The following is a 16,683-nucleotide window of genomic DNA, read 5'->3' on the forward strand; positions in this document are numbered from 1 at the left end:
GGGTAATTTTTTGAATTTAATCCGATTATCAAATTCTACAAATGAGAGTCGATTCATCATTGTCACTTTCAATTTTAACTCTTGAGTAATCTGCCCACTTTTTGCACTACACACATTTTATACAATACATATTTCATATTGAATACAATATTCATATTGAATATAATATAAATTCAATATAATATTATAAACACATATCATATTTTTATTTTCTTCAGAGATTTTCTATATATAATATTATTTTTCAATATATGATACAGAGTTGTGTAAACGTAATATTTTTTATTTTCATAAAACTAACTTAAAAGAACGAAGAGTTATATAAACTTTGAACAATGACAATTAATTATCTATAATAATAATAATCTTAATAATAATTATATGAATAATTTTCAAAACTCATTTTTTCTAAATTCCTTATGTAAAATTTTCATCTAAATGTATATATATATATATATATATATATATATATATATATATATATCACACTTCATTCCAAGAAGTCAAGAAGTCGTTTCTAACATAAATTCTGGGAACAAACTGACATTGCAGGGGTTTCTCAAGACAACGCCCTTAGGTGCAATTCGCAACATGGCTGATAGAGAAAAAGAAAAAATGAGAGAGAGAGAGAGAGAGAGAGAGAGAGAGAGAGAGAGAGAGAGAAAGAGAAGAAAATGAAGGGAGAAATGTTGTCTCGGTAGATTTGGAAGAATGAAAACGCTCTCTCGTGCTATACGAGTCTTCTCTGGTCTAAAACGTAACCTGCTGTCATTGCTATTCTCGTAGCACCTTGAGAAATCCGGTATGTGTATATATCTGATAACGGACCGTCCGCAGGTTTAGGACATGCCAAGAAGACGTGGTATTTACGTGATCTTCCCTTGTCGTAAACTGCCTCGTTTGTTCAACAATCATTGTCTCTATTCTATACAAGAGTAACATGATAGCGTCATCTTCCTTGTCTCAACCTTCTGTTAATCCTGTTGCCGGTTTTCAACTATCTAGATCTTTCCTCTCTCTCTCTCTCTTTCTCTCTCTCTCTCTCTATTCTATTCTATATTCCCATTTAGTTACCCTTCACTCTCTATACATTTTCTCAGACTTCATTCCTTCAGTTCCACCTTCGAAGAATCTCCTTCTCTTTACCTCTCGTCGTGACTAAACTCGAACTCGGTGCTGCACCTTCTCCTTGAAGTTCGAACTCGCATTCAAACCGTGCATGCCCCAAGACGTACCACGGTTGAATCGTTTTCTTGGTTTTCTCTAATTGAACGGTACACATCGGATTTAACCTTCGACGGCGTAGCTCGTTTGCGCTTACCCCGTTGCGCGAAACCTCCTGCATTCCTAAGTGGTCGTCTTTGCTTCCTCTTCTACTCCTCCCTCTTTCTATTCTTCTTCATTCTCTCTCTCTCTCTCTCTCTCTCTCTTTCTCTCTTTCTCTCTCCTCCAATCTCTTTCTCACTTCTCTTTTATTCGTCTCTTCTAATTACGATTCCCTTTATTCTCCGCGTTACGATGCGACATTCCTATTCGTGGAAGAAAATATCGAGAGCCTTCGTGACTCATAAAGTTTAGTGCTTCTTTAATGTACTGACAAAGAAATGTACATCTTCCAAGAAGAAAACTTGAGGATGCGAATATATTTAATTTCGAAAGAGAACTTTCGAGAGAACACGAACAATTTTTCTCTTCTTCTTCTTTTTTCTATTTTTTTTCCTTAAACAAGTTTTTCTAATTTAAGAAAATATATCGTAAATATATAACATTGTAATGTTTCAAGATATACGTGTGTATTTTTAATCTAATTGATTTAATTTTTTCTTTATTTAATTGTTCAATCTGATTTAATTGATTACGTGTGATCATTGATCTGTTTGAAGTAAAATTTTTTTTTGCGGATGATAGATACTCTTGAAAGATTACGTATACATTGATCTTTATATATTAACAAGTTATCACCGATGTAACGTTTAATTTAGTTAAGAAAACGAATGTGTAAAAAATAATTTTATTATAATTGCTTTCAAAATATATATGTAAGTACGTGAATGATGATTAAAATAAAAAAAAAAAAAAAAAAACAGAAACCAATCAAATAAACGTTGTCAGAGAAGAAACTACTATTTATAACGAATAAATAAAAAAAAGTTATAGCGAGGAAAGTTAAAAAAAAAAAATTTGATCGACTATACTCTCAACAAATGAAAAATATGGATTGTAAGTTTCTAGACTATTTTAAAGATCAATTATTTGATTTTTAATATAGCAACAACACTTTCGACTAATTTATTTATTTATTTATTTATTTATTTATTCAATTTACTAATTAATTAATTAATTGAATAATTAATTTATTTATTCTTTTCATATGGTAAAGCCATTAATGTAACCATTAGAAATTTGTTTACAATCTGACAGAAAAATAAAGAAAAGAAAAGACAAATTAGTTTGAAAAGATCTTGAGAACGAGAAAATTGATTCTTAAGATCACCTGAGAAATTTGGACCCAATCTTATTCTCTTCTCGAATTGTATTTAAACTAACTGGGAGATAAAGTATTGGTTGTTATTCAGTCCTCACTATGAACTCGCTTTTGTCATTGAGTGACTTTGGTAGTTTTGAACTCTGTCTTCCGACGTTGTTGTTGCATCGCTGTCGTCTTCGTGTTCGTACCTTGCCAACAGCCTCCCAATCCTCCTCTCTCTCTCTCTCTCTCTTTCTTTCTCTCTCTCTCTCTCTCTCTCTCTCTCTCTCTCTCTCTCTTTCAATTCCCATCGTCGTCGTCTCACCTAATCTCTCACGAGGGAAACATTTTCTCGATTTTCCGCGGTGCTTTCCCGAGGATATTCGAGAAGAAAGGCCACGTCACTTAGAGACACACTGAACCCTTTCCTGCTTTTCCTCGTAAACTGTATTCAAGACGAGTATAATCGTTTTCATCCGCTTTACTCTTGAGATTAAATTTTATGCGCTCCGGCGTGTTCCGTTTTCGAATTTTCTCTCGTTCTCTCGTTCGTTCCTATGAAATAATCACCTGCCATACAAAAATTTCCTTTATCCTGTGGTATCAGAAGAAAAATAATTATTAAAGACGTGATATTTTCAAGAAAAAGTAATAAGCGATTTCAATTAAATAGTTGATGGTTTTTCCCTTTTTTGTTTTCTTTTTTTTTTTCTTTTTTTTCCTTTATGATTTTATGCGAAAAAGTAATTTAACAGATTAGAATATAAACTAATTTATAATTCTATATGAAAATGGAGAAATCTGACATGTAGATTTTAATATGATAGGAATATCTGTGTAATAATTTTGAATGCTTTTTAATCAATATTATTTTATCATACTTGCAGACTTATTTTTTAAAGTTTTTGTTCAGGAAACATTTACTTTCCTTTTTTTTTGCTTACTTTATTTGAAGTAAGCAAAAATATTTGCTTACCTTATCTGAATTTTTATGATACACATAAAATATTTAAACTTATGATTTAGATACTAAAGTTACACAAACAAACTTATTAAATCAATGATAGAAAATATAAAGATTAAGAAACGTGAATAAATGAATAACTTGTTTAAAAAATCATAATAAAATCTCTTTGGATCTATAGAATATCGTTATGGTGTATAGCAATAAAAATTCACGTAGTAAAAATGAATTCTCTCTTAGCGATAATTTTTAAATCGATGATAAATATCTACCTCATGGTAGTTCAGAAACGAGGAAATTTGCACGAATTAAAATTCTCGATGATAGGTATATAAAAGAAAAAAGTTATGAAGCATATAAAAAGATATAAGGACAAAATTAATAGAGCATACTGATTAACTGGCTGCGAAAGTACGGAATTAGGATCAAAGGGAGACTAGTAAGAAAAAACCCATCAGATTTTACCTACAGTATAAAAACACTAATAAACTAATTAATAAAAATTTAATTAACCATAAAAAATTAATAAAACGTATAAAATACTAATAAAAGAATTAATTATGCTAGAATAATATCCCGATTAGAAAGAGATTAATTATTCTAAAATAATATCTAAAATATCTCAAATAATATCTAAAATAATAGATTAGCATTATTATTAACGTGTTTAGATATTTTCTAAATGTCATAACGATTTAGTAAGGATTTTTTACAAAAAGAATTGTGAAAGAATGGCTGATGATAAATCAAAAATTTAAACTGTCATCACTCATACGATATTTATTCTCAATCTTCTCTCATTTCTTTATTTATAGTTATCTTCACTACATACACACACACACATATATATATATATATTATATATATATATATATATATATATATATATAAATGATCACATTACTGTAGAAATAAAAATAAGTATATATCATATCAAAAATAAAATATCATAAAATCAATAATTAATTAAGATTGCAAAGAAACAGTACATAAATGAAAATCAATAAAAAATAAACTATAAATTAATACAAAATGAGCTATAAATAGAGACAACGATAAGTTTAAATAAAATAAATTAAATTAAAATGTAACTAATGTAGCATTGAAAATCTTGAAAATAAAATATTCTGACCTACGATCAATGACAGTATAATGATTATATGCTCGTTAAAATATATGATCATTATTTTTAGATTTTATTATGAATGTTCAAGCGTGCATAACTAATCGTCGCACTGCCGTATCTTGAAACGGAATGGAAATATATATATATATATATACACATCCACATAAATGATGAAAAAAGGAAGAAAAAAAGAAGAAAAGAAAGAAAAAAGAGGGAAAGTCAGTGACGAATCTTCCGGTTGACAAATCGTAGGGTTGTTCATAACATGAACTCTCATAAAATGAGAGAAAACGACTGGCTTGAAAGTCTCGTTCTTGTTAGAGAAACTGCGTCCTCGAAATGTGTCCTCCCTTTTTCGTAGAAATCGTTTCTACGGCCTTCAACGTGGCTTCTTTTGATCGTCGGAAATTAAATCGGATTGTATTACAAGAGGATCGTTTTATCATTATTCTCTTTAGTTGTACAGATGATAAGTAATTTTTGAAAGAAGAGAAAGAGATAGCAGGTATTCGAGGAAAATTAATTTTCCAGAATACTCGACGTCTTTCATAATGACTAACTCACTTACAATGTCGGCTATCTTCGTCGTTTCAATAACGGCAAGAACATGATGCAGAATGCGGATACATTAAGAAAGTTAGAATTCGTACGGATTGTTTCGTCGAAGTAGTCCGATCTCCGTAGCTGACATGAGAGCATTATTGCACGTAAATGGGAACGTAAAGCTTGAAAACGAGGATTCCTAAGGTCTAGAAAGAGATAGAATAAGTAGTAGCAGCAGTAGCAGGAGCAGTAGTAGTAGTAGTAGTTGTAATAGTGTAGCAGCAGTGGCAGCAGCAACGATGTAGTAGTAGTAGTAGTAGTAGTAGTAGTAGTAGTAGTAGAGTAGTATAGGGCGAAGCTAGCATGAAAGACTCTTATTCGTTGGAGTAAGATGGCGTTGGCTTTGTGCTTGGAAGTAAAGAGAAAATAGCCGACGAGGGAGTCGATTCCAGATGAAAGGATTTCGTTAAAAGCAGATTTACATTTCCTTGACTTCACTGCGTCGCCTTTTTGCCAACTTCTCTCGTTCGCATAAACGTTTTCTCGTGGTTGTTCGCCAACGCAAAATGTTCGGTTTTCCTTGGTTTCAAATGACGTTCCTACCATTGCTTGGCATCGAAAATCTTCAAGTTTAAATTCACGCTTGATTTCCATCTTGATTTCCATCTTGATTTCCCGCAGGTGGCAGCGACCTCGAGGAATCAGGAGGAACACGAACAGCAGAAACGAGAGCATCGTAGAGAAGGCACTGGAGTTTCTAGTGAGCAGCAACAGCAGCAGCATCAGCAACAACAGTGGATCGCCCTCAGTCTACCACTCCAACCATTTCACTACTCGAACGGCCAGTTGAATCTACGTTGCAACGCACAAATCCCTGGAATATATTCGTCCATGAACGAGTTACAGTTGGGCGCTGGGTTGCGTGAACCTGTACCCGAAAGAGGTAGATATCATAGATTCATTCTTTTTATTTTATCTATATCAGGGGGAGAAAGAGAGAGAGAGAGAGAGAAAGGGTCGGTCGATAAGTCTAAACGAATTATTTGAAATCAAATAGATTGATATGATGATATCACCGATGAATCAAAGTTATAAATTTTACATATTAATTATATTAAGATTAATACCGCGGGATAAAAAATTTTCAATAAGGCAGATAACTAGATAACGGTGTAAAGTATAAAAGTTCTTTATGCAATAATTAATAACTGTTATTAATAATTTTCTTTTCTCTTATAAATAAAATAATGAAACTGTGAATATAAAAAGAATGCTTATTTGTGTACGTATTTATATTATTTAGTTTGTATATTAGCGACAGATGTTTACTTATTTTTTCTAGTTAAAAAATTAACAAACATAATATCTTTAGAAAAATTAAATTTTTACGATGAACTCTATATAGCATAAATAAAATTGGCTTTGGCCATCGCACAGTCCTTACAATATGTTTTTACTTTTCTATGCAATATTGTGTAGTTTTTTTATTACCGAAAATTAAGCATTTTCAACGAACTAACGGATTGTCAAGAGTGACCGAGTGTACAAGGCAATAATGTGTCATTACATATTCATAATAATAAAACCTTTAGTATCGCCGTTGGAATAAATTTCACGTGGCATTAAATTCTTTAAAAACAAAATAACAAATAATAAATAATAGAGAACACAAAAATGTAGAAACATTCTAGTTTGAAAAGTAAGAGAGATCCTATGATAAATATTAATCGAATTAATTGCAAGGTAATCCGTTGAGCGTAAGTTATCGTTCGATAGTAAAAAGATAAGCGATCCATTCGAGCCGTAAATTATGATAAATCTCGTTGATAAGGAAATCGAGCGATATCAGGTCGAATTTCGGCGTTGCCCGTTAAACTTGTGTCTCCAAAACCAATTATCTTTTCATGCCGGTGGCTATACGTTTTCGATTGTCCAATACCATTTCGTTTGTAAAATTTTGTTTCGTTACGTGCAACACATCGAATTATTATAAAAATATCAAGTCTGCTGGCTTAAAAACCTATCGTTACGTATGGGCTTTCGGAAATAACACGTTTATATTTCAAAGGTTATATCAAAAATATGGGTATGTACATATGTGGGTTGTTATCAAATAAAACGAACGCGAGAAATGTATTTTGTATACCAATAGCAGCATCACCACAGAAAACTAGCTTGTCCGTGATTCTGTTGCGAATGAGTTTTACAATCGTGTCGATGGAAATGCTAATTATTGACGTAACTATCTTTTATAGGAATCCGTATTCAAAAGTGACTATTACACCGAATATAATCTCAATTATACTCTTGCAACGATATGCAACGAACCATTTTCTCATAGGTATTAAACATTTACCTACCTCTTGCTGATTCTCTCTGTGTCCGATGAGGACGAAGAGTAAGAGGAAGAGAAGTGGAAAGTAGAGAAGAGAAAGCTTGATAGAGAAAGAGAGAAAGAGAGAGAGAAAGCTATCTCGGTTACACGAGTGCCGCGACGAGTGCAGGTAATAGTTGCACGCTCGGCCTGGCTACCCGAGGATTAGACGGTCGAGCGCACGAGCTAATAAATTTTGAGAGGGTCCACCCACTGGAAATCGAAAAGGAAGCCTCCGGTACAAGCTGAACTCGCTTCCTGCACGCGACGTCGACGAGATTTAATTGAGCGGCCACGGGTATAACCTCCGGTCCTATTACCTTTCGAATACCGAACCCTTCTCGGTCCTTCCTCTTTCTTTCTCTCTCTCTCTCTCTCTCTCTCTCTCTCTCTCTCTCTCTCTCTCTCTCTCTCTCTCTCATGTTCTCTCTCATGTTCTTTCTCTATTTCTCTTTCTCTTTTTTACTCTTCTTTTTTCGCAACCTCTTGCTTTCTACCTTTTTTATCATATTCATATCGATCGAAATTGCTTCGACTCTTTTTATCGATCCAATTTTCACGGTAACAATATTTCTAAGTAGATATTCTGCGAATACGTTTAATTAGGCCAACTTTAATATTAGACAAATTGTGGGTTATATAAAAAGTAAAAGTAAATTTCAGAGAAATTCGAAATGAAAGAGCGTAGAAATGTAAATTCTCGGATAAGAAATAAATTTTTATTAAGGGAAACCTTTACATAACTTTGTAGTTACACGACTACTTTTTAAGTTTTATTTCGTTTTTTCAATCTTAGTTCGTTTAAAAAAGTTCGTGTTACTTTCTTTTTTTTTTTTAATATGAGTTATAGACGTAATATTGTTATTAATTTTCTGTTTAGAAATGAAAATGAACATAGAAAACAAATATAGAGGATTTTTATAGAGGATTATTAATGAAATAATTATGATAACAGACCAAATCACATTATATAAAAGTGACATTAATTGTGAAACAATTAAGATATTAATATCTGTTTTAAAATTCCATAGATTGTTTTTTAATAACGTAGAATGTCCGATTTAAAATAGAATAGTGTTTTAGAATATGCGATAATCGAACTATGATTGTGCTTAATCCGTAATTCTTTTGTTTTATCCTGGCAACGACTGGCACAATTCTTTTGTCGTATTTTAATGATCACGTATTGTTGCCGCGAATCGCAATTTTTTAACTTTAATTACATTTTCGCGAATATGTGTTATAACGAAACGTAGTTCCTATATAAATATTCATTCATAGATCATTCCATGTAAAATCGAATATGACTTTTTAAAGGAATGCTTTCTGTTGAAATGAATAGAATCCTACTTAGAATAAATTAGAATCCTTATTAGAAATTAAATCATTTTTAGATAAATGCATTCTTTTTTTGTAGTATTCTTGTCTAGTAAAAATTATATTTTTGTAGTGGTTGAAACGAATTTACTTTATATTTTGTATTTTTTATTTCTCTTTTTTTTTCTTTTTTATTCTTTTTTCTTATTTTCTTTTTTTTTTGGTTTTAGTGGTTGCGTATCAAATTCACGAATGAAAAATACAAATTCAACGAATATTACTTTTTCATAACATTTTTCGATATTTCGTATAAACAATTTTACAGCGTGCATGTAGCAATTACTAAAAAATATTGTCATATGGGAACAATTTAAATATATACGAGACAAAAGAACTCATTTCTAATCATTCTTACTTGTATTATTTGTTCCTATTCGACCTTTTTACACGGACATATAAATACTGTAGTATGTGGTCTAATTTAGAAATACATAAGCATAGGAATATGTAATATACAGGTTCATTAAATGTAAAATTATTTACAGATCCAAACATAACAATTACACTGTATATGTAAATTAATCATTCAATCTCATATACATTTTAGTAGTATACGTGATGAAACAAATGATTATTATCATTGCTTTAATTCTGTTTGTAATTTATTTGTAAAAGTTTGCCTTTCAAATGTGTAGAAGAATATATCATAATAGAGTAAAAAACATCAAAGGTTCATTTTGACTAAAGTATATTGAGATTTATTGTATAGTAATTAATGACACTTCAAGTTTTTATGAACGTATACAAATTATCAATAATAATTGCAGATTCTACATTTATATAAAAGTTGATTATTATTTCAATTAAATACAAATTTTTATTGTTAAAGTACTTTTAAATATAAAATTGTTGAAATATAATATTACAATAAGAATTTCTCATAACAATTATTATTTAAAAAAGAAATATTGATTTTATTATTATTATTATTATTATTATTATTATTATTAGTATTATTTTTATTATTATCATCATTATCATTGTTAAATAATCTGACAAATATTGAATACATATACAAACACATACATATCGACTTATATGAACAATATGTACACTTAATTAAGAGTAAATGAAAAGAAGCATGATACTCGACAATTCAATTGAAATATTTCATAATAATCAAAATAATACTTTAATTAAATCCAATTAAAATACGTTAGAAACTTTCCAAACTCTGCTCATCATCACGATCAGAGTTCGTTGTATATATAACGACAAGATCGATGACACGTTCATCAGTCATTCGTTGTTGCTATGAAAGGAAAACAAAAGAGAATAATACGGATCGTCAAACTGTTACGTATCCAACGGACAAAAATTGACTTTTATTACAGTAGTATGTCGCAGTGAAAACGTATGTAGCTTCGTTGATGCTGACGCGCGTACTCGTTGAATTAGAAAACGCTAATCGATCTACGTATACAAGCACGTTCCATGTGTTTGATTCTGGAAAATCTTGCAAATTGTTTGGAATTCATTCCGTGTCAAAGCGGACTATTTTGTCGACTCATTGTGTTCGGCGATACAGTGTATATACGCTCCTTTTTTTTTTTCTTTATTTTTTGTTGGTATTTTGTTCTTTTTTTTTGGCCAACCCAATTTCCTCTAAATTTTCTACGTATCGTTAATTCAGTTTCTCTCAGAGTATTCGAGAAATGAGTTCAAATTGATGCATTTCGAAAATGAAATTAAATTCCTAATGCGAAATATAAACTAGCCTAATAGCTGTTTCTATTTGCATAGAATGACAATAGAACCGCAATTGTATTTACGTCTATTATCTAAACATTCTATCACCTGAAGCCTTCTATTATTCAAACAGTTTATTTCGCTGTATTATGCATAATTTCTTTTCCATCGATACAAACGTATTCTATGCGTGTCCCATTTAATCTCAACTATAAAAATATAATTTTCTTTAAAGAAATTTTATTCATAGATAGATAAGGTAATTGTTAATCGTTTACTACGAAATTAATATATCGGAGAAAACGTTTAGCATTAAATTAGATGTGCTTAAAGGATGAAAGGAACGTGGAGATCAGAACTATATATAGGTGTAGGTATAGGAAGGAAGGAAGGAAGGAAGGAAGGATATTGCATGAGTTGAAGAGATACGTTGTCTTCGTGAAAGTTTGTTGCCGATCTCACTTGTAAGACGATGTCAGGAGACAAGGGTGAAACGTTTTTCGTCGAGTACAAAGAACAAGTAACTGAGTAGCGGAAAGGGTTTCGTACGTCTTTGTTATGTGTTTAAGGGTTTCCCGGTATTTCTTACTACCCAGGTAATTCCGTAACAAGTCTTATGTGTGCATGCGTGGCTGCGTGAGTACGTTCCTTTCGTAGGTGGAAAGCGTGGTGACGTCGATGCGATACCACCAACCCTCTTGTCCTCAACCCTCGGTTCCGCCCTACCCCTTTTGCTCCCTTCTCTTCTCTTCTCTTCCCTTCCCTTTTCTCTTCTCCCTCACGGGTTTTCCAACGAACGTAGATAACCCGTGGAGTGAGCAGCATCGTTATCAGGTTCTTGCATACCTGATTATTCGAGCCGTTTTGCTCTCATGTTAACTACTTCGTGTAGAAAACTCAAGGGAATATCATTCTATCCCTTTCACCCTCTCATCTATCTCTCCTTTTCCCTTCTCGTCTTCCTTCTTGATCATTGACAAGGGAATACTATTTATATTTCGGTTCGATGGTACTCTTGATTTTCATAATAAATTATGCAAATGTATGTACGCCGGAGATGCGACATCTCTCTGTAAGAAAATTAATTAGAGTGCTATTAAGAAAAAAAGAGAGAGAGAAGAACGAAAAGTATAAATAAATGATCATTTAATAATTTTTTCCTGCGAAAAACATCTCTCTTATCTGGATTATTAAAGAAAATTATGTGGGTATTAAGAAAAAAAGAGAAATAAATTAATAATTATTTAATAATTTTTTGCTGTGATTTTTTGTTGCGCGTAGGTGATTAAAATTTTTTTTTTAACATTCACTCTCATGGAACGTTTTTCCTGTTCTTTATTATACTTTGAGTTTATGTTTATGTAAATTTATGTATATTTATAAGAAAGAGTTGTGCAGACTTGCCTGATTTTCTCTCTCTCTCTCTCTCTCTCTTTCTCCCTCTCTTCTTCTATCTCTTACACCTTTAACCTCCCCTTTCATTTTCAAAACAAGTCGCGAGTTCACCATACGTTAGCTTGCGAACTACTTTTCGTGACGCCTCACTGAGACTTCTGAAGGTGGTCTATATACACAGAAGCTAAGCGAGGCAACGAGTTTTAGTTGTATTCTAAGTAAATCGTTTCTCCAAAACTTTCCAAGATCTCGTATACGGAACTTCGAAGTACGGGCTCATGAACTTGCTCTAGGAATTTTTTTTATATAAAATTTCTCTCCTTGTTCCTTCTCTTTCTCTCTCTTCTTCTTCTCTTAAGAGTTTCACTGAAGAGAAGTCTGCACGGCTCTCACGATGTACCAATCTTTCTCGATCGATTTTGACATTCTTTCTCAAAGAATATTTTGACGACCTTATTACTACAGATATCCTGCATTTTAAGAAATCGAACGAGATACGATAGTTTCTGATTCCGTGTATTTTAACTTAGGAAAAACGAGAGACGTTCTTGATTATTAAAGATTGAAAAAAATGATTTCAAAATTATGTATAAAATTATGTATAAAATTAAATAGTTCTATTCGTTCTTTAATTGATTAAATTTCTTCGCGTTATTCTTCGTTTTTATATTATATGTTATATTAATATTACATTAATTATATAATTAATTTATTAAATATAATAATAAATTTATGAAGTATAATATATCAATATTATATTATTGTATTATTACTATATTATAATAATTAATTATTCGTTTCATTTATATTTCTATGATTATCTTCTAAAATATATAATTTATTTCTGGCATTGAAAAAATTTGCTAAATATTTTATTTGTCGACATTTTTATTAAATGTTATTTAAATTTATGTACCTCTCTTTCTTGCTTTATAATTACTTTGTATATATATATTTTTTAATTTTCTCTATTAATATATTTCTCAAATATATTTTTCACCTACAAATTTTCTATTGAAATTTGAACATTTTCATTTAATTCGTCTTTATATTCGAGAAGAAATTTATTTATTTAAACAATTTATTTTTCATTTATTTATTATATTTAATAAATCTTTAATAAATATTTATTATCTTCATTACCTTTAATATAACATTCGTTTAAATAAAATAAAGAATCACTTGATCTTCGCATTTACTTAATATTCAACTAATGAATAACAATATTAACAATTTTAATATACATTTAAAAGTTTTTATCATGTATCCATTAAGAAGAAATTTTTATAAAGTATAATATAATACATTGTGGACTGATATGATTATGTAATCATTTCGACTTTCAGTGCAATGTAACTGTTCAATTTCAACCTTTTGCAAGACTTTTTTCTCATCGAGTAAGTCACCCCTCGTCGTATTCTATCGCATTCGATGTTAGAAGACTTCAGTTTCGTAACACGTGGTAATTTGATTTCTTTCACACTCGGCCTTTCTTGGACTATTCCTATTTACGGAGGAGACTGTTCCTCCCTTCCTTCACCCCCATTCTCACCCCTAGCTGAGCTCTGGTCTGATCGACAAAACTGTTTTTAGAAAATTGCCTTCCTTTCCACTTTTCTCTTTCTCTCTCCTTCCACAATCCCTTCTTCTCCTTCTCCTTTTTTCCCTCATTCTCTCGTGAGTGAGCAGAATATTCTCTTACAAAGGACTGTTAATGCCTATTTCGACCTTCGATTCTTTCATGACCTTTCTCTTGATATTCAGGTTTCTAAATACATGAGAAAACTTAAATGGCTATCTGTTTAACACATAAATGAGTCTACTTTGTACCGGGATTAATTATCTATTCTATGTTTAATACAAATTGGTCTTCGTTTCTACGGAGTGAATTACTTTTCTGTAATGACTGTTGCAGTTTGTTAATCCGTAGTTCTCTCAATTGGATCTCTATATTCCATTCTCGTCCAATTCTCTCCGTCAAGATTCCTTTTTCCTGTATGGTTGACTATTTATAAAGTTCGTTATCTGAATATATCCGTAATACTCTCTCTCTTTCTCTCTTTTTCTGTCTCTGTCTCTCTCTTTTTCTCTCTCTCTCTCTCTCTCTCATTTCTTTTTCACCCATTTTCACGCGGTATCAGTAATGAAAAGTGGATTATATAATTACTTGTTAAATTTTAATTTAATTTTATTATCTAAGTAAGCGTATTATATTCTTGTGTTTTTTATTGTTATTTTTTGTTTTTACTATTATTACTAATCTTTTGCACTCTAAAATATTAAGTATTGAGATTTGTGAAAATAAAAACATTGTTTAAGAAATCGGGAAAGAAAGAAACTAATGTGTAATTGTAATGTTTACAAGTTTTATTGTTATTCATGTCTTTTTTTTGCTTCATATTAACAAAAAATAAAAGTAGAATTTGAAATCTTCGAGTTTCTAATACTATAATATTTATGTATTATATAAAAAATAGATTACTTATGTAATCACAGTGACGATATTGAACTGCAAAGATTTAACACACAGTAGATTAGATTATATTTTTTATATTATTTCTACGCATTAAAATATCATTTTTATTGTTATATAACTATATATTTATCTATTCATTTATCTATCTATCTATCTATTTATCTGTCTATCTGTCTGTCTGTCTGTCTGTCTATCTATCTATCTATCTATCTATCTATCTATCTATCTATCTATCTATCTATCTATCTATCTATCTATTTGTCGTTAACTTTTTTCTCTTAGAAAGATGAAAAACAAATCTGCTAAAGTAGAAAATCTACCACAATTCTACTTAATGATATCCGTCTTCGAAGTTTCCCCCTCACTCCAGAATGGAATTTCCTTTCGTTACGATTTAATTTCGCTAGAAGAAATGCACAAAAGAAAAATATCGCTTTGCCAAATGCACAAACTTTTGTAACGATAAAACCGGTAGTAGGTACGCGCTATGTAATTCGCACTTCCGAACTTCTTCGTCTCGGAAGGAGTTTTCATTTGCGAGAAACAATATACCTATAAATCGTTTTCTTATTTTTCGTATCTCACTATATATTAAAAATTAAGTATACGAAGTATTTTTCATTCTGATCTCCTTGAAATAAAATCTGTTCGAAAGTATTAATAAAGTTAATAATAAAGAAAATTTCTCTTTGTAAAGTAATAATTAGAATCCATGAATTTCTCTTTATAAAGAAATAAATGGAATCCAAAAATAAGGGAATAAATGATTAAAAAAAAAGAAAGAAAAGAAAAATCATATCGCGTTAATTAAAGCGCAGAAATCGACTCATTCAGATCAGTTTCCTGTCATCGGTTCAGGAACATTTATAGACTTCGTATTCGCGACATATATGTACATATACACACATACAAACACACCTATATGCATAGATATATTTGTTAATACATCTACTTCTCTTTTAACCATTGTCAAAGAACAATTCGGATGTAGTAGTTGCCACAACGGAATACTGCCAATTATCAGCGGACTATGCTTTTCGACGCGTCCGATATCTATTCGTCAAATTTCAAACGCAATCTCCAATCGTATATCGAACACTCCGACAGAATAGATAGAGTTACTGGTAGCCACTAAATAATTATCAGTCACCACCCTAGTCTACATCCTAACGAAACAATGACGGCGATTCGATAACAAAATCTCTATTCTCGCAAACAGTTCTCTCGCATAGATGTCAAATTATGAATTAAGGATATACGGAAGGAATAATTCTTTGTTCGTGAAAAAAAATAATCATTTTTTAACACACACTCATTTATTCGTATAATTAATGCATATGTGTGTGTGTGTGTTTGTGTTAGCAAATATGTATTTTATTTGTATGTACTTAGTATATGTAATTCTATAAAAATATCTTTTCCTATTAATAGTATTTTATTATTTATTTCAAAACAAGTTTTTATTCTCTGTAAATATCAATGAAATTATATATAAATATCTTTTCAAGAATAGAAAAATTAATAATTATTTTACACTTACGTTTTTAATATGGAAATGTTTAATTTTCAGATAACATTTATATCAGTTGAAAAATAAATAAATCAAATTCAATGTTGAAAAGATAGCAATACTTTTAAACGTAGAAAAATTAATTGTTATTTTATTGATGTTTGTATGCGTTTAAAGTGTTTCAATTTAAGTTTAATAAATAAATTAGAATGATGGGAATATATTAGAATCGTTATTCTAATTTTTGCAGTGTAATAGCTTTGAAATGATGATTAATAAAAAGAGTTTGACAATTTATTATTGATGATTGAACGAATGTAAAACTCTCGATTAATTTACATTATTTTTTAATTAAAAGACGTTTAATTAGTTACTGAAACATTCAAATTTTATATTAAAATTTTTACATTTTAGAATATAGTAACATTTTTTTTAGATTGAACGAAGAAAATTCTGATATTTTTAATTGAAATTCTGAAAAATTAATGTGCGTTTTCATATTCATTCTGAGTAATTTCGTAATTCTTATAATTAATATGTTATATGAAGACGTACTTCATGAATTTTTTAAATTCTTTATTAGTATTATTTATAATTGGAGAGTTAATGGAATATAAAAGAATGCTAATGATGGAAATGTTGTTAGAAAAATAGACTTTATTACAAAAAATGCAGCATGTCACATAAATATCATTAGCTATTGGAAATAAAGTAAAAGGACGAATTATTCTGTTCGATAGTACTACATTAGACTTTGTTTTA

At 30.3% G+C, this 16,683-nt stretch overlaps 1 protein-coding gene across 1 annotated transcript in view; it reads left to right on the forward strand.

Annotated features, from left to right (window-relative positions):
• Window positions 1–16,683, forward strand: part of LOC127069412 (uncharacterized) — a 129,748-nt gene that overhangs the window by 109,542 nt on the left and 3,523 nt on the right. Inside the window, exon 5 of the mRNA XM_051006418.1 lies at window positions 5,782–6,043. Within this exon, the coding sequence (XP_050862375.1) occupies window positions 5,782–6,043 (262 nt within the window). The remainder of the gene's footprint in view (window positions 1–5,781; window positions 6,044–16,683) is intronic.

This window comes from Vespula vulgaris, chromosome 15 (genome assembly GCF_905475345.1).
Source record: "Vespula vulgaris chromosome 15, iyVesVulg1.1, whole genome shotgun sequence".
Lineage (NCBI taxonomy): Eukaryota > Metazoa > Arthropoda > Insecta > Hymenoptera > Vespidae > Vespula > Vespula vulgaris.